This window comes from Callospermophilus lateralis, chromosome 4 (assembly GCF_048772815.1).
Source record: "Callospermophilus lateralis isolate mCalLat2 chromosome 4, mCalLat2.hap1, whole genome shotgun sequence".
NCBI lineage: Eukaryota > Metazoa > Chordata > Mammalia > Rodentia > Sciuridae > Callospermophilus > Callospermophilus lateralis.
The window spans coordinates 156498808-156515911 of NC_135308.1; the positions used below are offsets into that span (position 1 = coordinate 156498808).

General features: G+C 56.2%; 1 protein-coding gene across 2 annotated transcripts in view; it reads right to left on the reverse strand.

The window, feature by feature from the left end:
* Myh9 (myosin heavy chain 9) overlaps nt 1-17104 on the reverse strand; it is an 82421-nt gene that overhangs the window by 43625 nt on the left and 21692 nt on the right. The window contains exons 1-3 of one of the 2 annotated variants that reach the window (XM_076855122.2): nt 11182-11204; nt 7938-8289; nt 3014-3170 (exon numbers count right to left, since the gene is read on the reverse strand). In XM_076855122.2, the coding sequence (XP_076711237.1) occupies nt 3014-3170; nt 7938-8270 (490 nt within the window). In that variant the 5' untranslated portion in view covers nt 8271-8289; nt 11182-11204. Of the gene's footprint in view, nt 1-3013; nt 3171-7937; nt 8290-11181; nt 11205-17104 lie in introns of those variants that run through there. The other variant, XM_076855121.2, reaches the window with a different exon arrangement.

A 17104-nucleotide genomic window follows, 5' to 3' on the forward strand; every position in this document is an offset into this window, starting at 1 on the left:
GGACATTTTTGGTTGCCAGAACTGAAGAAAGAAGGTGCTGCTGATGGTAGTGAACCGAGGCCAGGATACTGCTGAACACGCTATGTGCTCAGGACTTGTCCCCACCTCAGAGACTTGCCCAGCCCTGAATGTCACCCATGCCAGGCTAGAGAAGCCTGGTTTAGTGTGACAAACAGGCAGAGTGACACATAACTTACTATGCAGACTGGAATGCTTTTCAAAGTGAGAGGATACTACTGCTAACAACTGCAGACACGGGCAGGAGGCAGGGCTGTGCCGGCAGCCAGAGCATCTCACAGGTGAAAGTCAGGAAAGTCTGGGAAGGGTCAAGGAGCTTGTCTCATAAAAGTCCCAAAACCACCAGATAAATGCTGGGATGTCATAAGCTACAGTCAGCTCAGGAAGGAAATCTTTGTCTAGTTCTTGTTTCAAAAAAAAAAAAAAAGAAGAAGAAGAAAAGGAACCATCTGGCCCTGCCTTGTAAGAAGAGGGACAGAGAGCAAACCCGTTTCCCGCCAAAGCCAGGCGGGCAGCACGTGCCAAGACTTCAAGACGGAGAGTAGGAGAGTCTGGCGGCCTGCGGGGCTCCACCCGCCACCCTGACTCAGGGCCAGAACTGAGGCTCCTCCGGAACCTTCCTCACTAGTAAGCCACCTTGTCCTACACCAGCCACTTCTGCTCCTAACTTCCTCCCTGCCTGAGAACTAGCGGCCTGCGGCTCCTGGCTTTGCAGGTCCACCGTGCACAACAGGAAGGAGATTTTCAACAGATTAGAAATGTCCTTGTTTGTCAATGCAGGAGCTAATGAGCCACAGCAAGTCCGACACCTTGCAGAAGACAAGGTGAAAACTGCTAAGACGGACAGGAGAAAGACGTGGACCCACCGTCTGCACAGACCACCCGGCCCTCAGGCGCCCGCTGCAGACCCACTCCCACTGCTGGTCTCCGCAAGGCAAAACGCCGTCTCACCTGCCCCTCAATCAGGTAACTCCGTGTCCCCCTGAGTCCATCCTATTAGGACAACATAAAGGCAGTCCAGCTGCCCTCTCTTCCCCAGGTATTTCCAACCTATGCAGGACACAGGCACAAAGAGGATGGCACAGGCAAATCAAGATTTTCTTGTTGTCACTGAACGAATAAAAATCGGCGAATCTCTCGGGGAAAGGGTCCGACAAGTTAGTGAAGGACACCTGGAAACCCAGACCCGGCACCCGGGGCTCCCACAGCCACACGCCAGATGGCCACGCTGCTGCTATCAGAATGGGCTGCAGAAAAGGAAAGCCGCTGGCTAATCGCTCAGATCCTAGGTCCAAGTGTGGGAACGTGCCCTCATTCAGTAGTTCAGATCCCACAACGACCCCAGAGCACACTTCCTGCTCCAGGCCAAGAGAAAACTGACTCATAACCTCTGGAGACAGCGATCCAGAGTCTCCGGAGTCTCCCTGAGTGCCTCCCCCAGACTGTCCTCATTAGCACCCTGAAGCCGACATCCTACTTTAAAACTCAGGGCTGGCTTCCGCGAAGAATTCCGATAGATGTGAACTCAGCCAAAGGCTAGGCCAAACTTGTGCACCCTTCATAATTCATACGCCTGACAGCGAAGCACCTTCTCCATGACACTGCGGGTGTGGGAAAGACACATGTCACCATCGGAAACCACGAGCTTGGACAAAGTTGCTAATAATACTACTAATAATAAGATTCATTCCCACTGGCTATATAGACCACGATGTTGAAAGGAAACAGGATCCATAAACCCTGTCCACACAAGACAGGAGAACACGGCTCTGCCTGAAAGTCAGGTTTGGGTTAGGATGATGCATGCCAGGCACTGGCTGAGCTCAGAGAATGTAAAAGCCACATGGGCCCTGGCCACATAGAAGGGAGAAAAATAAACAGAAGAGCAGGGGCTTGCCAGGCACAGAGGAGCGCCCGCCCTGCGGAGCAGAGACCTGCTGCAGAACTGCAAGGGCTTCCCTGCAGCGGAGCCCGAGAGGTGGGCAGGGCCAGTGAGGAGGGGGGCTGCGCTGCTGGAGCTCGAGTATGGCCAACGAGGACAATGTGCATTCTAGACAGAGGACAGGGTTGGTGGCAGCAGAGGGAGGGCTCTAGGAGAGGGGAGGCAAAGAACTGTGCAAGCTGGGACTAAGGCCAGGGCCACGGGGTCAGAGGACGCCTGGATCAGAAATGATCCAAGAGATAAAGCACAGACGTACTGACTGACTCGGGGGCGTCGGGAGGGAGAGAGCACTGTGACGAGCCAGGCTTGGAGAACAGCAGCTTGGCAGAAGCAGCTGGTGGCAACTGGGTGATGGTGTCCTGGGCGATGGACAGAGGATGAGGCCAGCACATGGAGGAAACTTGGAGAGAGGCCTGGGACGGGGAGGAGCACCCCACACAAAGGCAGGGAGCTCAGTGAGTGACATGGCCCAGCCCCAGGGGCAGGAGCCAGATGAGAACTCAGGAGAGCAAGGGCTTCCCCCCGAGGAAGACGGAGCTGGGGGGTGACCAGAGTTGAGAACCAGGCCGGAGCCCAGACCCCTTCTCCAAAACGCCTCACCATGACGGGTCAGGGGGCACGGGCCAAGCCAGGGGGTGCAGAAGCCTCCCAGGCTTCCTATCAGTTTTCCAAAGATAAACAAAACTCAAGCACATTTCCAGCCATGGGGAAGGAACAAGAGAAGGTGAGGGGAGGACGCAGGAAAGGGGGCGACTGGGAAGAGGGCAGAGGGGACTGTGCCGCCTCCTGAAACGAATGGGACCCAGGAAGATAATCAGGAGACACATTTTCTAAAAGCTTCCAAAACACTCTGTCAACATGCAAACCTGCCAATGGCCCTAGCTCCCATATGACGACTCCCATGTGATGCTGGCCACCAGGCAATGTCCCACTGCCAGCCACCAGGTCCACGAGACACTGAATGGGAGTTGGCAGCTACAGAGTCGTCGGAGGCCGCGGCTGGAGATGCGGCCCGGGGAGGCAGGCAGGCACTCCCTGCTGCAAGGCCCTCACCTTGCATCATACTCCTGTAGGCAGTGTCTGTGATGGCGTAGATGTGCGGTGGCATCTCGTGCCTCTTCTTGCCCTTGTACATTTCCACAATCTCCTCGGAGTAGATGGGCAGGTTCTTGTAAGGGTTGATGACCACGCAGAACAGGCCTGAATAGGTCTGGAAAGAAGAGAGCAGAGGAGTGGTCAGGGAGCCTCGTTCTCAACAGCGGGGAAACTGACAAGCAGCTCTGCTTCAAGGCGTGAAAGTGCTCCCTGGTGCCCCTGCTGCAGGTGGGGGGTCACCAGCAACTCCCCGCCTTCTCAACTGCACGGCAGCTGCCAGCTTTGTATGTTGACAAGCTGCACCTCAGGTGGGACCGCAGCACAGCAGACACAAGTCCAGCTACAACACTCAGAGCCCCGGGCAATAAGAGACGTGTCGGAAGTGTCTGTTGCGGCAGAAGAGGAGCAGAGAAAAGGAGCCGCTGCAGCCCAGGGAACTCAGTGGAGCCCGAGTTATTCTACCCTGAAGGGCTCCTGGGGATGCCGGGTTGAAGCTCTTGGTGCTCCCGAACCCACCTGATCCTCTGTGGGCTCTGGACCCCTCAGAGCCAGCCCTCTCCTGGAGGCAAATCTCTCAAAAACTTAAAGGCCTCGTGCATGACCCCCGTGAGCCTTCTCTAAGACTCGGGTCTTCTCTAGAGGGAAGAAACTCAGTCAATACCCTTCATGTGAGCCCCTAAAATACACCCAGTACTGGAAATCTGACTCGAACAGATTAAAATCAAACGCAGGAGTCTGAGAGCCAAGTTCAATTTCAAGCAAGGGCAAATGTCTTAATCTCTCACCCTCCGTTTCTCAATCTGTAAAATGGACACAGAGACCCACACTGCATTGGTAGTAACAAGGCAGAAGTAAGATCAAGTGCTTGGCACAGTGCCCATGTGGCTGTGGAGAGCAGCCCCGGGCAGGTGGGAGAGCCACTCCTGCGGCAGCAGGGTGAACGAGCTGGCTGTCCTCGGAAGCCCACGTTACTATGACCATTAATTGTTTTCCTAATAAATTTCCTCATGCCTTTTCCTCCAACCACCCACAGACTCCCAACAGCTACACGAGACCCCCGAGACCATGCAGGTGGCAGGTGCCCAATTTGGGGGACCTGGATCTCTTTAAGCAGTTGGAGTGACCCAAGCACCATCTTCCTAGGAAGGTAGTCCTGACTCAAGTTAAGGGATAACTGAGGGTCACAAGGTATTGGGCTCAGCCAGGAGCACACACAGGTCTCATAGTTGCCAACGCCAACTGCTGTGCTGGAGGAGGCCAGTTCTCTGGGCACCTACCTTCCACCTTGTCCTCCTCATGAGCTGCCTACGCCTTTGCTGCTCACAGATGTCCCCTCGAGCCACGAGCAGCCACCCTGAGGGGCTGCACCCTGCTGTCAACTGTGCCCTCTCCAGTCACCCCCAAAATGAGGTGGATCTTCTGGCTTAACCCAAAGACAAGGCCCACACAGGAACCAGGTGTAAAGACAATGGCCTTGCACTTTCCAGCAGCAACTGGACTGAGGCGGAACCCACCCACCACACACGGGTCCACGTGCAGAAGGACCCTGAGCTGGGACCTAGCGAGTGCTTGTAGGAGGGACTCGGGCCTGGGCTTTCCCTTCCTCCTGGATGATCAGCCACTTCCCCTTCCAACGACTCTCTTCCCGAGGGACCAGGAAGTCCACACGTGGAGTCGGCAGCCCGTGGGCTCGGGCACCACAGAAGAAGGGAGTCAGGCAGGGACCTCTTCTGGTGTGCCCGTGTCAATGTCGGGTGGGGACAAGACAGAAGGCCAGAGAGCAGTGAGGTCATCCCAGGAACCCCAGACAATCGAGCTTTGTTCTTGGGCTTTGAGAAAACCCACACTCTAGGAAATCCAGACCAATCAACGCCAAGGACACATGGGTACATGTAGGGAGTGCCACAGAGCCAGATGTTTAGAAACAGCTGGCATCAACAGCAAAAGGGGGCAGAGGGTCATTAGGACAGGTCTGTCAGCTGGGTAGGCAGATGGCCTGAGGAAGGGCTTGTGCGGCTCAAAGCTCTTTCTGTGGACAAATCCCATCTAACCTGGGCGAGCGCCATGGGGCAAACAGCTCAGGTGGCAGGGAGCAGCCACACTGGACACTCACGGCAGCAGACCCTGAGGAGTGGCTTTGCCCCCACACAGTCACGCTAGGGAGCTGCTCATTCACAGGCTACAGAAGCTCTTTGTGCCCAACTGCTCCTGTCCAGGGCCCTGCCCCCCGCGCCAAGGAAAAGAGAGCAGCTGTGCTGCAGCATCAGCCATGCCGCCCACAATGCCAGCAAGTGTGGCCCAGAGGCTCCTGCGGTCACAATGCGGAACCTTGTGCAGGGATACGTGGCTGAGAATGTGGTGGCACCCCCCACCCCAGGGAGCCACCGATGGCCTTGATCTTCCCACAGTTCTGCACCTGTTTTCCACCAGGAAAACTCTGGGGACACTGGCTTCCCCCCTAGTGACAATGCTTAGCGGGAGGCCGATCTAAAGGACCTGCACAGTGGAGGTGAGCAGAGTTCTAGAGGAAAAGCTCTGGTGTCACATCACAGCTACGTGCATGTGCACACAGAGCCCTGCAAGTCACCTGCAGAGCAGAGACGCAGCAACTGGCGGCAAATGTGCTGAAGCTGGGGGGTGGTTTGTTTTGCTGGGAATCAAAGCCAGGGCCTCCAGCAGACAGACGCTGCCCCTCAGCAGAGGGCATCTTAGCAACTAATGCTCCTCCTCCTAGAGGGAGGGGCCTGCAGCCAGGGAACAGTCAGGCATAGGCGGCCAGCCTGGTGCCCACCCGATCCAAGTTAACCACGGACACCAGAGGGGCCACGCAGAGGACCAGTTACCTTCCCAGAACAGTGGCAGCACAGCAGTGCAGGCCTGCTGGAGCACCACCAAGTCCCCACCGGAGTCTATGGATGAGGAAGTGAGACCCTGCACGGCCACATCACATCCCACATGGTCAGTAAGGGACCTCGGGAGCTGGCCTTTAACCCAGGTTCTAGGGCTCCAACTCCAGGCTCCTGAGTGCTCTGCTTTACTAATCCAAGGCCATCCCAGCTCAGTGACACACAGGCTATGGCATGAGTGACGAGGCCTGCCAAGGAGCGCTCCACTTCCCGTGGGACCATGGCTCCCGTGTGATCCCTGCAGACAGGTACTGCTTCCTTGAAGTCCCTTGGTTTACTGCAGTTCACTGATGGTAAGTTTCAGTGTTGTTTTTAATTTCAGGGGCTCGGGCTGGGGATGTGGCTCAAGCGGTAGCGCGCTCGCCTGGCAGGCGTGCGGCCTGGGTTCGATCCTCAGCACCACATACAAACAAAGATGTTGTGTCCGCCAAAAATAAAAAAATAAATATTAAAGAAAATTTTCTCTTTCTCTCTCTCAAAAAATAAATAAATAAATAAATAAATAATAATTTCAGGGGCTTTTAATTTGGTCCATACACACTGTATAGAGATGATAGAGAATGGGGCTGACAGTTCCTGTCTCATGGCTGCCAATGTCTCGGTACATGACCCCGCATAAGTCCTTTGACATCTGAGGACCTCAATTATTCCTCTCTGCCAGAGTGGAAGGTTGAGCCAAGCTGGTCCAGAGAGAATCGAGACATCCCGTCTATCTACTTGTGGACAGGTCCTGGCCATCAGCCCATCCCCAGAGGGTGGTTATCAAGGCAGGACACAGGCCCTCATCATCAGGCATCAATCGAGCAGTCGCCAAGCAACGCAGTCCTCATGAGTTCCGGGCTGGTCAGGACGCAGGGAAATCCACAATGGCCTGGGTCTCAACTGAGGGTTTCAGCTCACCTTAGTGAACTCGGAAGTACCAAGCCAGTGGAGTGGGCCGCACCCCACAAAACATGTCACCCAGAAATCACAGAAAATTAAAAGGCTGGCCTTGGGGGGTCCTCACCACCTCTGTAAGCAGGATGAGCCCGTAGCCTCCTTCTATCACCTATGTGACCACGAGCAAACCCTCAGTGGGGGACTTGGTTTTGCCATCAGCAAAATGAAAGGAGGGTAGTAATAACCCAGAGGTCACATACAATGACCCTTCTGCCCAAGACCTTTGAGGACTATTATTCAGCCCTGAGAGCAAGAGGACCGAGGTGGCTGTAATAGCATATTTAAATAAAGAAGCTATTTCAGAAAGAACAAGCAGCAGAGCTCTCTCCTCCATGGGGACACACACCAGAAGCGAATGTCGGGACTGGGCAGAGACAGAACCGTGTGTCCCCAGGGCCAGAAAAGCTCAGGCCTTTTACAGAGAGGCTGGGATTCCACTCGTCCCTCCATGTTCTCTCGCACTGCCACACACTGTCCTGCAAATGCAGCCCACCAGAGGACAGAGGTGACACTCCTGGTCTCTGCAGGTCCCGGGACTCTGCATTCACTTCCCCTTTGTCTCATGGACATGGAACTCAGGATCCCAGGCCTACTCTCGTGGCTCACCTCTGTTCCAAGTACAGTCCCCAGAAGGAGGCACACCCTCAGCCTCCATAAGGCACAAATGGCAGAGTACCAGAACCAAGAACAAGCGGAGAGGGGAGGAACGAGGCGGGAAACCAGGAGACCGCACCCCCTGCTAGAAGGAGTCGACCACGCTGGCCTGAGCCCACACAGTTCCCCCCAGGCCAGCAGATGGGCAGCCCTGAGGCGCAGCAAGCTCTGCTTCCTGCATTCGGCTTCCTGCTGTGTTTCTGGCCACACAGGGAAGTGAGAAAGGTGACGCTGTGAAATCACCCCACCGGGACGTTCAGACGCCCAAGGTGGAGCCTGCTCCCCAGTATCCCTGCCCCAGTATTCCTAGAGCCCTCTTCTCCCGCAGAGCCGGGCACCTGGGGTGCGGGCAGACTGGGCGCCCTGCCCTGGGAGCCACTTACGTAGATGAGCCCTGAGTAGTAGCGCTCCTTGAGGTTGTGCAGCACCGAGGCTTCGTTGAGGCACGTGAGCTCAGCCATGTCCTCCACCTTGGAGAACTTGGGGGGGTTCATCTTCTGGATGTCGTCCTTGTTGACCTTCACCTTCTTCCCATTCTCCACCAGCTCCACGATGGCCTCCTCGCCCACCTCCTCCTTGAGGCTGGCGGGCTCGAAGCCACTCTTGTCGGAAGGCACCCATACCAACTTCTTGGCGGCCCAGTCAGCCTGGGCCAGCGGGTTATTGATGAAGTTTTTGTCCACATAGAGATACTTGTCAGCAGCTTGCTGCGCCATGATGACTTACAGCCAGGACCTGAGGGAGAGGAAAGGACAAATGTGAGTGCCAAGGACATCAGCCTCTTCTCCTGGGAACTCTCATACATCAAGGCCACCGCACAATGTGCCAGGATCCCCCGTGGCACGCTTCAGAAAGACACGCACTGCGGGCAAAGCAGGTTGACAGCAGGGAGTCTGCTAGAAATCAGGGGTCAGGTGTGTCACCTGAGGGCCACCCAGCCAACTAATGCCACGAAGAAAACCACTCTGCAACTGACAAGCTCAAGAATCCCGGGTGGACGCCACTACAGTCACCATGCTGCGCTGACCTTCAACCACACAATTTAGGAGGACACCCAACAAAAACAGGTCTCCAGCGAGCGGAGACAGACAACTCACTGCAACTGCTCATGGTGAGGACTCCATGGAGTCGACTAGGGGGACAGAACACCACCAGTACATCCTGTTTCCAGGTTTTAATTCCATCTGCATAAAACATATCAAAGTAAGAACAGAGAAGTCTGGCTCCAGGGAGACAGAGCAGGCAGCACTCCCTGCAGGGCGCAGCTGAGATGCCAACAACATTCCCAGCTGATGGGCCAGGAGGACAAAACGATACCCCTCACGGCTCCCGACAGCGACCTTCACACAGCTTCACAAAGAGTGTCATCCTACCTGCCAGGTGAGGTGCACCGTGTAATCCCCCATTTACAGATGAACAGATGGGCTCCCGGGGTCACCCAGGGAGGACTCCCAATCCCTGCTCCTGGGCCTTTCCAGTCATTCCACCCCAGAGGTACAGGCTGGGGCCCCTGAGGGCCAGATGAACCAGAACCAGGACCTGACACCCTGGTCAGAGACGCTGAGCCCCCGGCCACCCACCAGGGAAGCCGACAGGCGCTCCAGCCTGAGCTCAGGACATGGGAGGCTCTCCCCTCAGTGAGATCAGCACCCACCTCGCCACCCCGGAAATCCGGAAACCCCCCAGGTCCACATCCTTCCGCGTTTCCAGATTCAACAGGGACTTGGACTGGGCGGCCTCAGCAGCACCCCAGACAGTGGCTTTGCTCCCGTACTGTCCCCGGAAAACAAGCCCTGAGCCCCTGCAGGAGACCAGGGACCAGGGCGCACTGGCCCTGCAGGACCACCCAGAGGGGAAACAGCGTCCAGGTTAGTGGCAGTGGCTGAAGGTCCGGCAGCCTCTGGCTTCCCCAGGGTCTAAACCAGAAGCACCACCCAGCCTAGGGCACGGCAGCTCCCACAGGCCAGGCCACCCAGGTGAGCCAAGGCCTCCCTGCCAGAGTTAATCCCAGTGGTCCTCTGCCTCCCTGTGCGCACGGGAACGCTGGCCAGCGTCTGTCCCTGCCACATCTCTGCCTGCTCAGGACCTGCAGCGAGCACAGGGCACAGACCCCTACCAGCGGCTGGTTCCTGGTCTTTCCCAGCCCTCCAACCCACAAAGAGCAAGATAACCTGCCACCAATGCCCAGAGAGAAGCCACTCAAACCCTCTCCAAATCCTAAATTCACTAGTCATTAGGGGTTTCTCTACCCAGGCCAGTGAGGGCACCGGAGGGCATCTTCACAAGGTTCCTACCAAGGGGAGGAGGGTGAGGGGATGGTATTAAGCCAACCAGCATGAAACCCAGTTTATTCACCACCTCACTTAACCCTGGAAGAGAGCTTTTATCTCCTCCAACTTAAAAATGAAGAAACAGGCTCAGAGAGGGCCAGTCATCTGCCTAGAGATGCCCAGTCCAGTCATGAAGATGGACATGTCTGCCAAGAAGCTCAGGACAACAGCAGGAGTGGAGAGGAAAGCACTCGACTAACATTCACTGGCTGCTACTGGACAGCAGGGAGGCCAGGCGTGACCCTCCCCAGGGTGGACCATGTGGCCTGTGGAAGAGTATGTAGTGTGTTACAATTCAGCATCTCCCTCCCTCGGCCTGCGGCTGCGAGGTGACAACCCTCATCAAAGCCTACTGCAGCCCAGGGACACGGGCCCTGGTAGGACCAACAGCAGAGAACCCACGCCAGGGGCTGGCTCTCGGCAGGCCCTGGGCCCCTCCAGGCTGCAGGAACCAGGCGCCCAGGCCATCCTGGAATCGGGGTAAACCCCAGCTCGGCCCTCAGATCAGTGGGGCAGCTGGGGGGCCATGAACGCCACAGGAACTGGCAGGGGAAGAATCCCACCCGACTCCCTCCCCACCCTTCAGACCTCAGCAGTGGGACAGCCGAGCCAGCACTGTCCACCCTGGTGGCTACAGAGGCCTGGAGACCAAGCCCCACTTCCTGTACCGGAACAGGCAGAGTTGATCCCTCTCCTTCCAAGGCCTCCTGGGAAGGCCGCCCCGCAGAGCCCCCCTTGCCGGCACCTCCCTTCCGCAGAGCTTTCATTAAGCAAGGCTGGCCCTGCCTGGCCGGGCCAAGGACAGTGCTGCTTGGTCTCCACAGCTCTGCTGGAGTGACGTGGGTCGGCAGCAGTGCCAAGACCAATATGGGGCTGCGCTACAGGGGGGCCCGCAGGTCATGACACACGGTGGGCCCCCTCGCCTGCTGGATGGAGCAGCCACACTCAGTGACGGGGGCGGAGGCTGCAGCTGAGCTTCTGTTCCCGCCTGTGGCAGGTGAAGGGGCTCCTGAGCCCAGAGTTCACCTCCGCGGGGTGCAGTGGACAGGAACTGCCTTAGAAGACTCCCCAGGACCAAATTATAAACCAGGGATAGTAAGGAGTTGCCCAAAATTAAACAAGGGGCACTCTGGGAAGGGCTCCAGGGAGGCTGTCCCCCACAAGCAGCCGCACGAGGCCACTTCTCCTACCTGTTCTGGGACATGCTACATGGCTCTGTGAAACCTGTTTTAACTGCAAATAGGCAGACTTTCAGGAATCAAATAAAAATGCTACGCGCATTTCCCGAAGCACTCACCCCACCCAAGTCAGTTGTTGGCTCATGGAAAGCCACCCCTGCGCCTCCCTGCTACTCCGACCTCTCCTCACGGGCGACATGCGCTGGCTGACGGTTTTCATCCCAATCCTTCACTTGTAGGCGATGCTGCAGCAGCTCAGAGGGAAGTGACTACTCAGCCACAACTAGGGACGGGGACTTGAACCCAGGACTCTGACCCCAAAGCCTCCCTGCTGATCACTTAATGGCTGCATGACGTCCGAGGAGGTCTTCCTCTTCCTTGGCGCACCTCCTGAGTGGCAGCTGCTGGCGCAGGAGCAGGAGCCCTCTCGTGCCCCATCTGTGCCCTCTAGTTTCCCAGAGGGCAGGTTCGGGGTGGCTGCCGCTCGGGCAGCACCACCAGCCGCTATCGTTATTCACGAGAGCCCTCGGTGGCTGAGCGGAGGGCCCCTGGGGAGGGCCCCTGGGGAGGGTCTGCGGAGCTGGTGGGTGCCCAGGGGCGAAGGGGAGCCAAGGGGAGCCATGGCTGGGGCCCAGTGCAGACTGTGGCAGGCGGAGCCACGCCCTCCGTGGTGGCTTCCTGCGGGTTCCAGTCCAACTCCCGAAACCCAAGCAGTTGCCTTTTTAGGCCATAATCGAGCAGGACACAACCAGAGGCTAAATTAGGACTCTCAGGAAATGACGAAACTGAAAGTAAATGGGTTGACCAAAAAGCTCTCCTTTCAACTCGAATGTGCTTCCTCGGTTCCCTGACTTCTCCGCGCCCCCAACACCCCGGGACCTGCTGTTCCTCCGGAGTCCCCTTAGGAGCCTCGGCTCCCTTCCCTTCCCGCTTCTTTTTTGCTCATCCGTTTATTCATAAAACAAACTGCTGGCCTCGAGGCAGGGCTCTCTGCTAAGCCGGATCCCAGTGGAGGCGCCCTGAGCTTCCAGCCCCAGACATCAGGACCCTGGCCAAGTCCTCAGAGTCACCAGGGCTCCTCACAGGGCGACCGCCCACAGCACTGGTTCCTCGCCCCCGCCCTGGCAATGGTTCCCCGAGCCCTTTAGCCTCGCAGTCATTTTACAGGTGGGGGAAACGAGGCTCAGACAGGACACCGAACCCAGGTTCAAACGGAGACCATGTGGCTCCCGTGCCCTGCTCAGCTTCCCATGACCACCTCTCCGGGGAGGACACTGGGGTTACGGGCAGAAACCACAGAACCCTGTGGTTCAGCGGCCAGGCAGGACGCGTCCTCCAAGCAGGGCGCCCACCTCCCTGCTGGTCTGAGCTAGGGACGCTATACCAGCACGCCAAGTGCCAGAGCTGGAGGAAGAAGGTGGCAGTGGTCTGTGCAAACCCTCAGCCTTCCCTAACCCTGACCCCCTGAGCTGGACCACCTAATCCCCACAGCCTGGGCTCCCCAAGGTTCCAGCTCACGGACCCCGGCGGCCTCTTCGCAGACGCTGGAAGCCCTGTTCCTGCTTAATCAAGGATGTATGCAACAGACCTTTGGCTTCGGTTTTCCCGTTCCCCATCCATCCCAGGCAGAACACATGCTCTCTCGCTCCTGTGGCAGCTGATTTGGAGCTGAAAGAAGTTATCAAGTCCAGAATCCCACCATTAAGGAAGATTCTGTGAGAGCAACTGTCCCAACATCACAGAAATCTTCAAAGTAATCAGCCTCACTTACCAACCAGTACACAGTGAGGACAGCAGGCAACTCCATGATGAAGGAACAAAGGCCCACAGAGTTAATCCCGAAGTGGGCGACAGGACAGATGCACCCACACCAGCTGAAGTGGCAGCGTGAGCACCAAGGTACAGAGCAGACAGAAAGCCAGCCCTGCCCACTGTGGAACCCGCACCCAAGGCGGGGGGCACCCACCAGAGGGAGACGTGCAGGAAAGATGAGCGGACAATCGCTGGCCGTGTGACCTGGGCCTCTGCCACCACTGACTCCACTTGTGAATGCAGATAACGCCTCTTGCTCCTTCCCTGTTTCACTCCTTATTCCATGTGCGTTGCGTAAATGCCCTGACACTGGACAGCACACCCCATCAGGGGAGGGCCACACCAGTAACACGCCACCTCCAGACCCCAGGAAGGTAGGAAGGCGGAGCAGAGGGAGACAGGACTCAAGTGAAGGCACAGGACAGCTCGCGTGTCACGAGTGGGATGTCACCGTGGCTACCGCATCAAGCTGCATCCTTGAAGCTGGGCAGAAAATTGGTGGGGGAGGGAGAAGAGGGTAGAAAAGCATCTCAGGCCAAGGGAGAGAGTGGGAGCCAACATTCAGAAACAGAGCAGTCGTTTGTAAATTATATATAAGTTGGGCTGGGGACGTGGCTCCATGATGGAGCACTAGCCTAGCATGAGCCAGGACCTGGCCTCCATCCCCAGCCCTGCAAGAAATGAATTATATAAAAGTGAATTATATAAAACAGGAATGACTGTTCTCCTTGTAACAGACTGTAGTTTTTTAAATTATTTTGACAGTTTGGAAGATTGAACCCTACCATTGAGCTAACTCCCCCACCCTTTATTTTTATTTTTTTATTTTATTGGAGCCAGGGTTTTGCTAAATTCCAAGACTAACCTCAAACTGGCAATCCTCCTGCCTCAGCCTCTCCAGTCAGTTTCTGGGATTACAGGTGAGCAACACCACACCTATAGTAAAATCAGAGCTGACCTAAATTCAACCTATATTCATCTGCATATATATTGTGTATATAATGAATCCAGGGCCCAGCCCTTTTAAAACATTTTTAATTTGACAGGGTCTTGCTAAATTGCCCAGCTGGCCTTGAACTTGCAACCCTCTGGCCACAGCTTTAAAGATCCCAGAGATTATAGGCTGGCCCAGCTGCTGGCCTCTGCTTTAAAGATCCCTGGTGCCTGAGATGTAGCACTTGCCTACATGCATGAGGCTCTAAGTTCAATCCTCAACCCTACAAAATATAAAGACCCTGAATACCCCAATTTAAAAATAAATCAGCAAACCAGGAAAAGGAAGCTGACATGCCTCCCCAGCAGGGTATGAAGCTCCCTCCCAATCTCCAACTCAGAAGCTCAGCCTGTGATTCACAAGCAAAGTTCACCTGCGTCACACGGTCCAGGTGCGGTCCAGATGCGTAATGGAGACAGGTGCAGCCACGTGTGGGGGCAGGGATTATTCCCATGGCTGTGCCAGCCTGTCCCATCCTGGGAATTCCACCAAATGCTACTTAGTGAATGTTTTATGGCCACGCAGGCTTAGTCCAGGGAATCCATGGCTCCCACTACTGTGACCCCAGACAGGTCATTTCCCACCCGGTGCTCTCCCCGGCACTCCTCAGACCCCCCGAAGCACCTCCCCAAGAGCAGCTGCCAGTGGAGGACCCACAAGCAACATCCCACCCTCCTTCCCCACAGGATGTCTCCCAGGCCTGCCACCTCTTCTGGGTCTCCATCTCTGGGAAAGACACTGTCCACCTGGCCACCCTGCAGTAGTCACCATAGACTCCTCACCTGGATTTTAGCAGCCTCTACACCATCTCCAACGGCCTGGCCTCCACGGGGGCTGCTACAATGCCTGCCTCCTGGCCTCCCTGGCCTCTCCTACAAGGCCTTCAACTCACTCCTCCCAGCTACTTTCAGGGTGACTGCAGCTCACATTTCTATTTACACCACCTCCTCTCTTATGGGTATTAGTAGTGGCCCAGGTCAGATGGTCGAACAGGTCCACACCTCCTCCAATCCCCAACATCTGCCTAGTGAACAAGCCTTTTGTGACCGCTGATGACTCTCCCAAGCTCCCTCTGCCCTTCCTTTCTGCAGCTGCCCTTCTCGACTCCACTCAATCAATTCCCTGTTCACATCCCACGCTACTCACTGCTCTGGCTTCAAAGAAGACATGTCCTCTGTCCAAGGACCCTCTTAGATCTCAGCTCACACGTTCTGCCTCTGAAAGGCCCTGCGCCCCCACGGACCTCCCCCGGGCGCTGCACTCATCTCCACCACAGTAACCTTAACAGCTGGATTGTAATTACTTGCAGTTGTATTTGAAGACAGGGATCAGGTCTCAATCATTACAACTCCAAAGGTCTAGCACAGGCCTAGAGCAGGGCTCCGCTGGGGAACAAATGAATGAGTGCACTCATCAGTCAACCACCAAGGAACAAGGCAAAGGCATGGGAGGAGTGAACAGGGAGGTTTCTAAGAGGTAGAAATCCTCAGGCTGCGTACAGGAGGGAGCAGGGAGACTCAGCCTGCAGACACATGTGAGGGACATGGCCACTTCATCTGCCACACAAACCATGCCGTTCACAGACTGATTTTTATACCCCGAATCAGAAAGGAAATTTGGGGGCTTTTAATCTACAAAGAGAAATAGTGAAGATCATTTACTGCCTACCCCCAAGAAGCTCTGAATAAAATTAAGCGATTGGCAGAGGTGGAGGCACCTACCACCTGCTGCCAGACCAACACCCAGGAAAGGACACTGGCTGAAGGGACCCTGCTCCCACTGGGATGCCATGAGCAGGACCCAGAAGCCCTCAGCCTGTGCACCTGCCTAGCAAGTGCCACAGCCACCCACCTCTGGTGTCAACTCAGAACCCAGAGATGGAACTTGCAAAACCCCCAGCCATGGGCAGGGGACACAGGTTCTGCAAATCCCAAGGTAATTGCTTGTAATGCACCACAATGGAATGGAATAGGCATGACTTTGGGGTCAGACAGACCTGGGTTTGCATCCCAAGTCCCCTGCACACAATTCCTGTGATCTTGAAGCTATTAGCACCTCAAAATCCTAGCTTCAGAAAAAGAAAAAACAGCTCCAGCCAAGGGAGCACTAGGCACCTTAGCGAGAGTCCGTCTCAAAAGGAAAAATAAAAAGGGCTGGGGAGGCGGCTCTGTGGTAAAACCCCCCGGGTCCAGCCCCCAGGAGCAAAAGGAACCTCCATCAGAGGAACTCAAGTTCTTGGCACAGAATCTGATTTTTGCCACTCTTCTACTCTGACCACTGACCTAGTGACCCACCCAGCCTTCCTAGGAATGACATGTGAAGTTTCTGGAAGCCCCACCAGCCGAGGACAAGGACGCAGAGCAGCACTACACACCAAGACCCTCAGGGCCTGCAGCAAGGAACCTGTCAGCGCTGTCCAGTGGGGTGGGCACCGAGTGCACCCAGGAGGAAGGCTCCAGGCTGGTCCGGGACAGGCTGCTGACGGGCTGCGCAGGCCTGCAGAAGAGCTGGGTTGGGGACTTGAATCTGGTGGGGCACTGATGGCTGTCACCTCTCCCCCATGCCTCAGCCTTCCCACTGGCAAGATGTCCTACCTACAGGCAAGGGCAGCCCTCAGGCTCAGCAGGACAATGGAGTCTTCCCGCCAAACACCAGGGCTAGAGAGCAGTATCTACAGGGAGGTCCTGAGGTGGCCACTCTGCCCTCGAGAGGAGAGCACCCACCTTACAGCAGCCTTCCCACCAACCCCACCCATGAGCCAACAGTTCCCAGGCTGGGGGCCCACAGGGGTCCTCGGGGCTGCCCAGAGCCCAGAAGATAGAAGCCAAAAGGAACAGAGGGGCTGCGGGTGCCCCCTCCCGCCTCAGGAATGTTGTTTGCTTACAGAAGAAGCTGAGGCTTGTTTCCATTAGCCCTCTTCCAACCCCAGCTCCGTGCTCCTGCTGATGCTGAGCAGATAAGGAAACCAGACCAGAGAAAAGGCCAAGCAGGAATCTAGCTCCAGAGCCCAGAGCCCACCCCTCTGCCCTTCCCTGCTCAGAGGCTGCACAAAGAGGCTGGGTGACTCCAGAGGACCCAGGGACACTGAGACACTGGCGTTGGCCCGACTGTGTAAGGCAGGGTCTGCTGGCACCTAGTAGAGCCCAGGCACATCTCTAAAATGTGCTGACCACACAATTTTTATCTGTCAATTCAAAAATAATTTTTGGCAGTGCTGAGGCTCAAAGCCGGGGCCT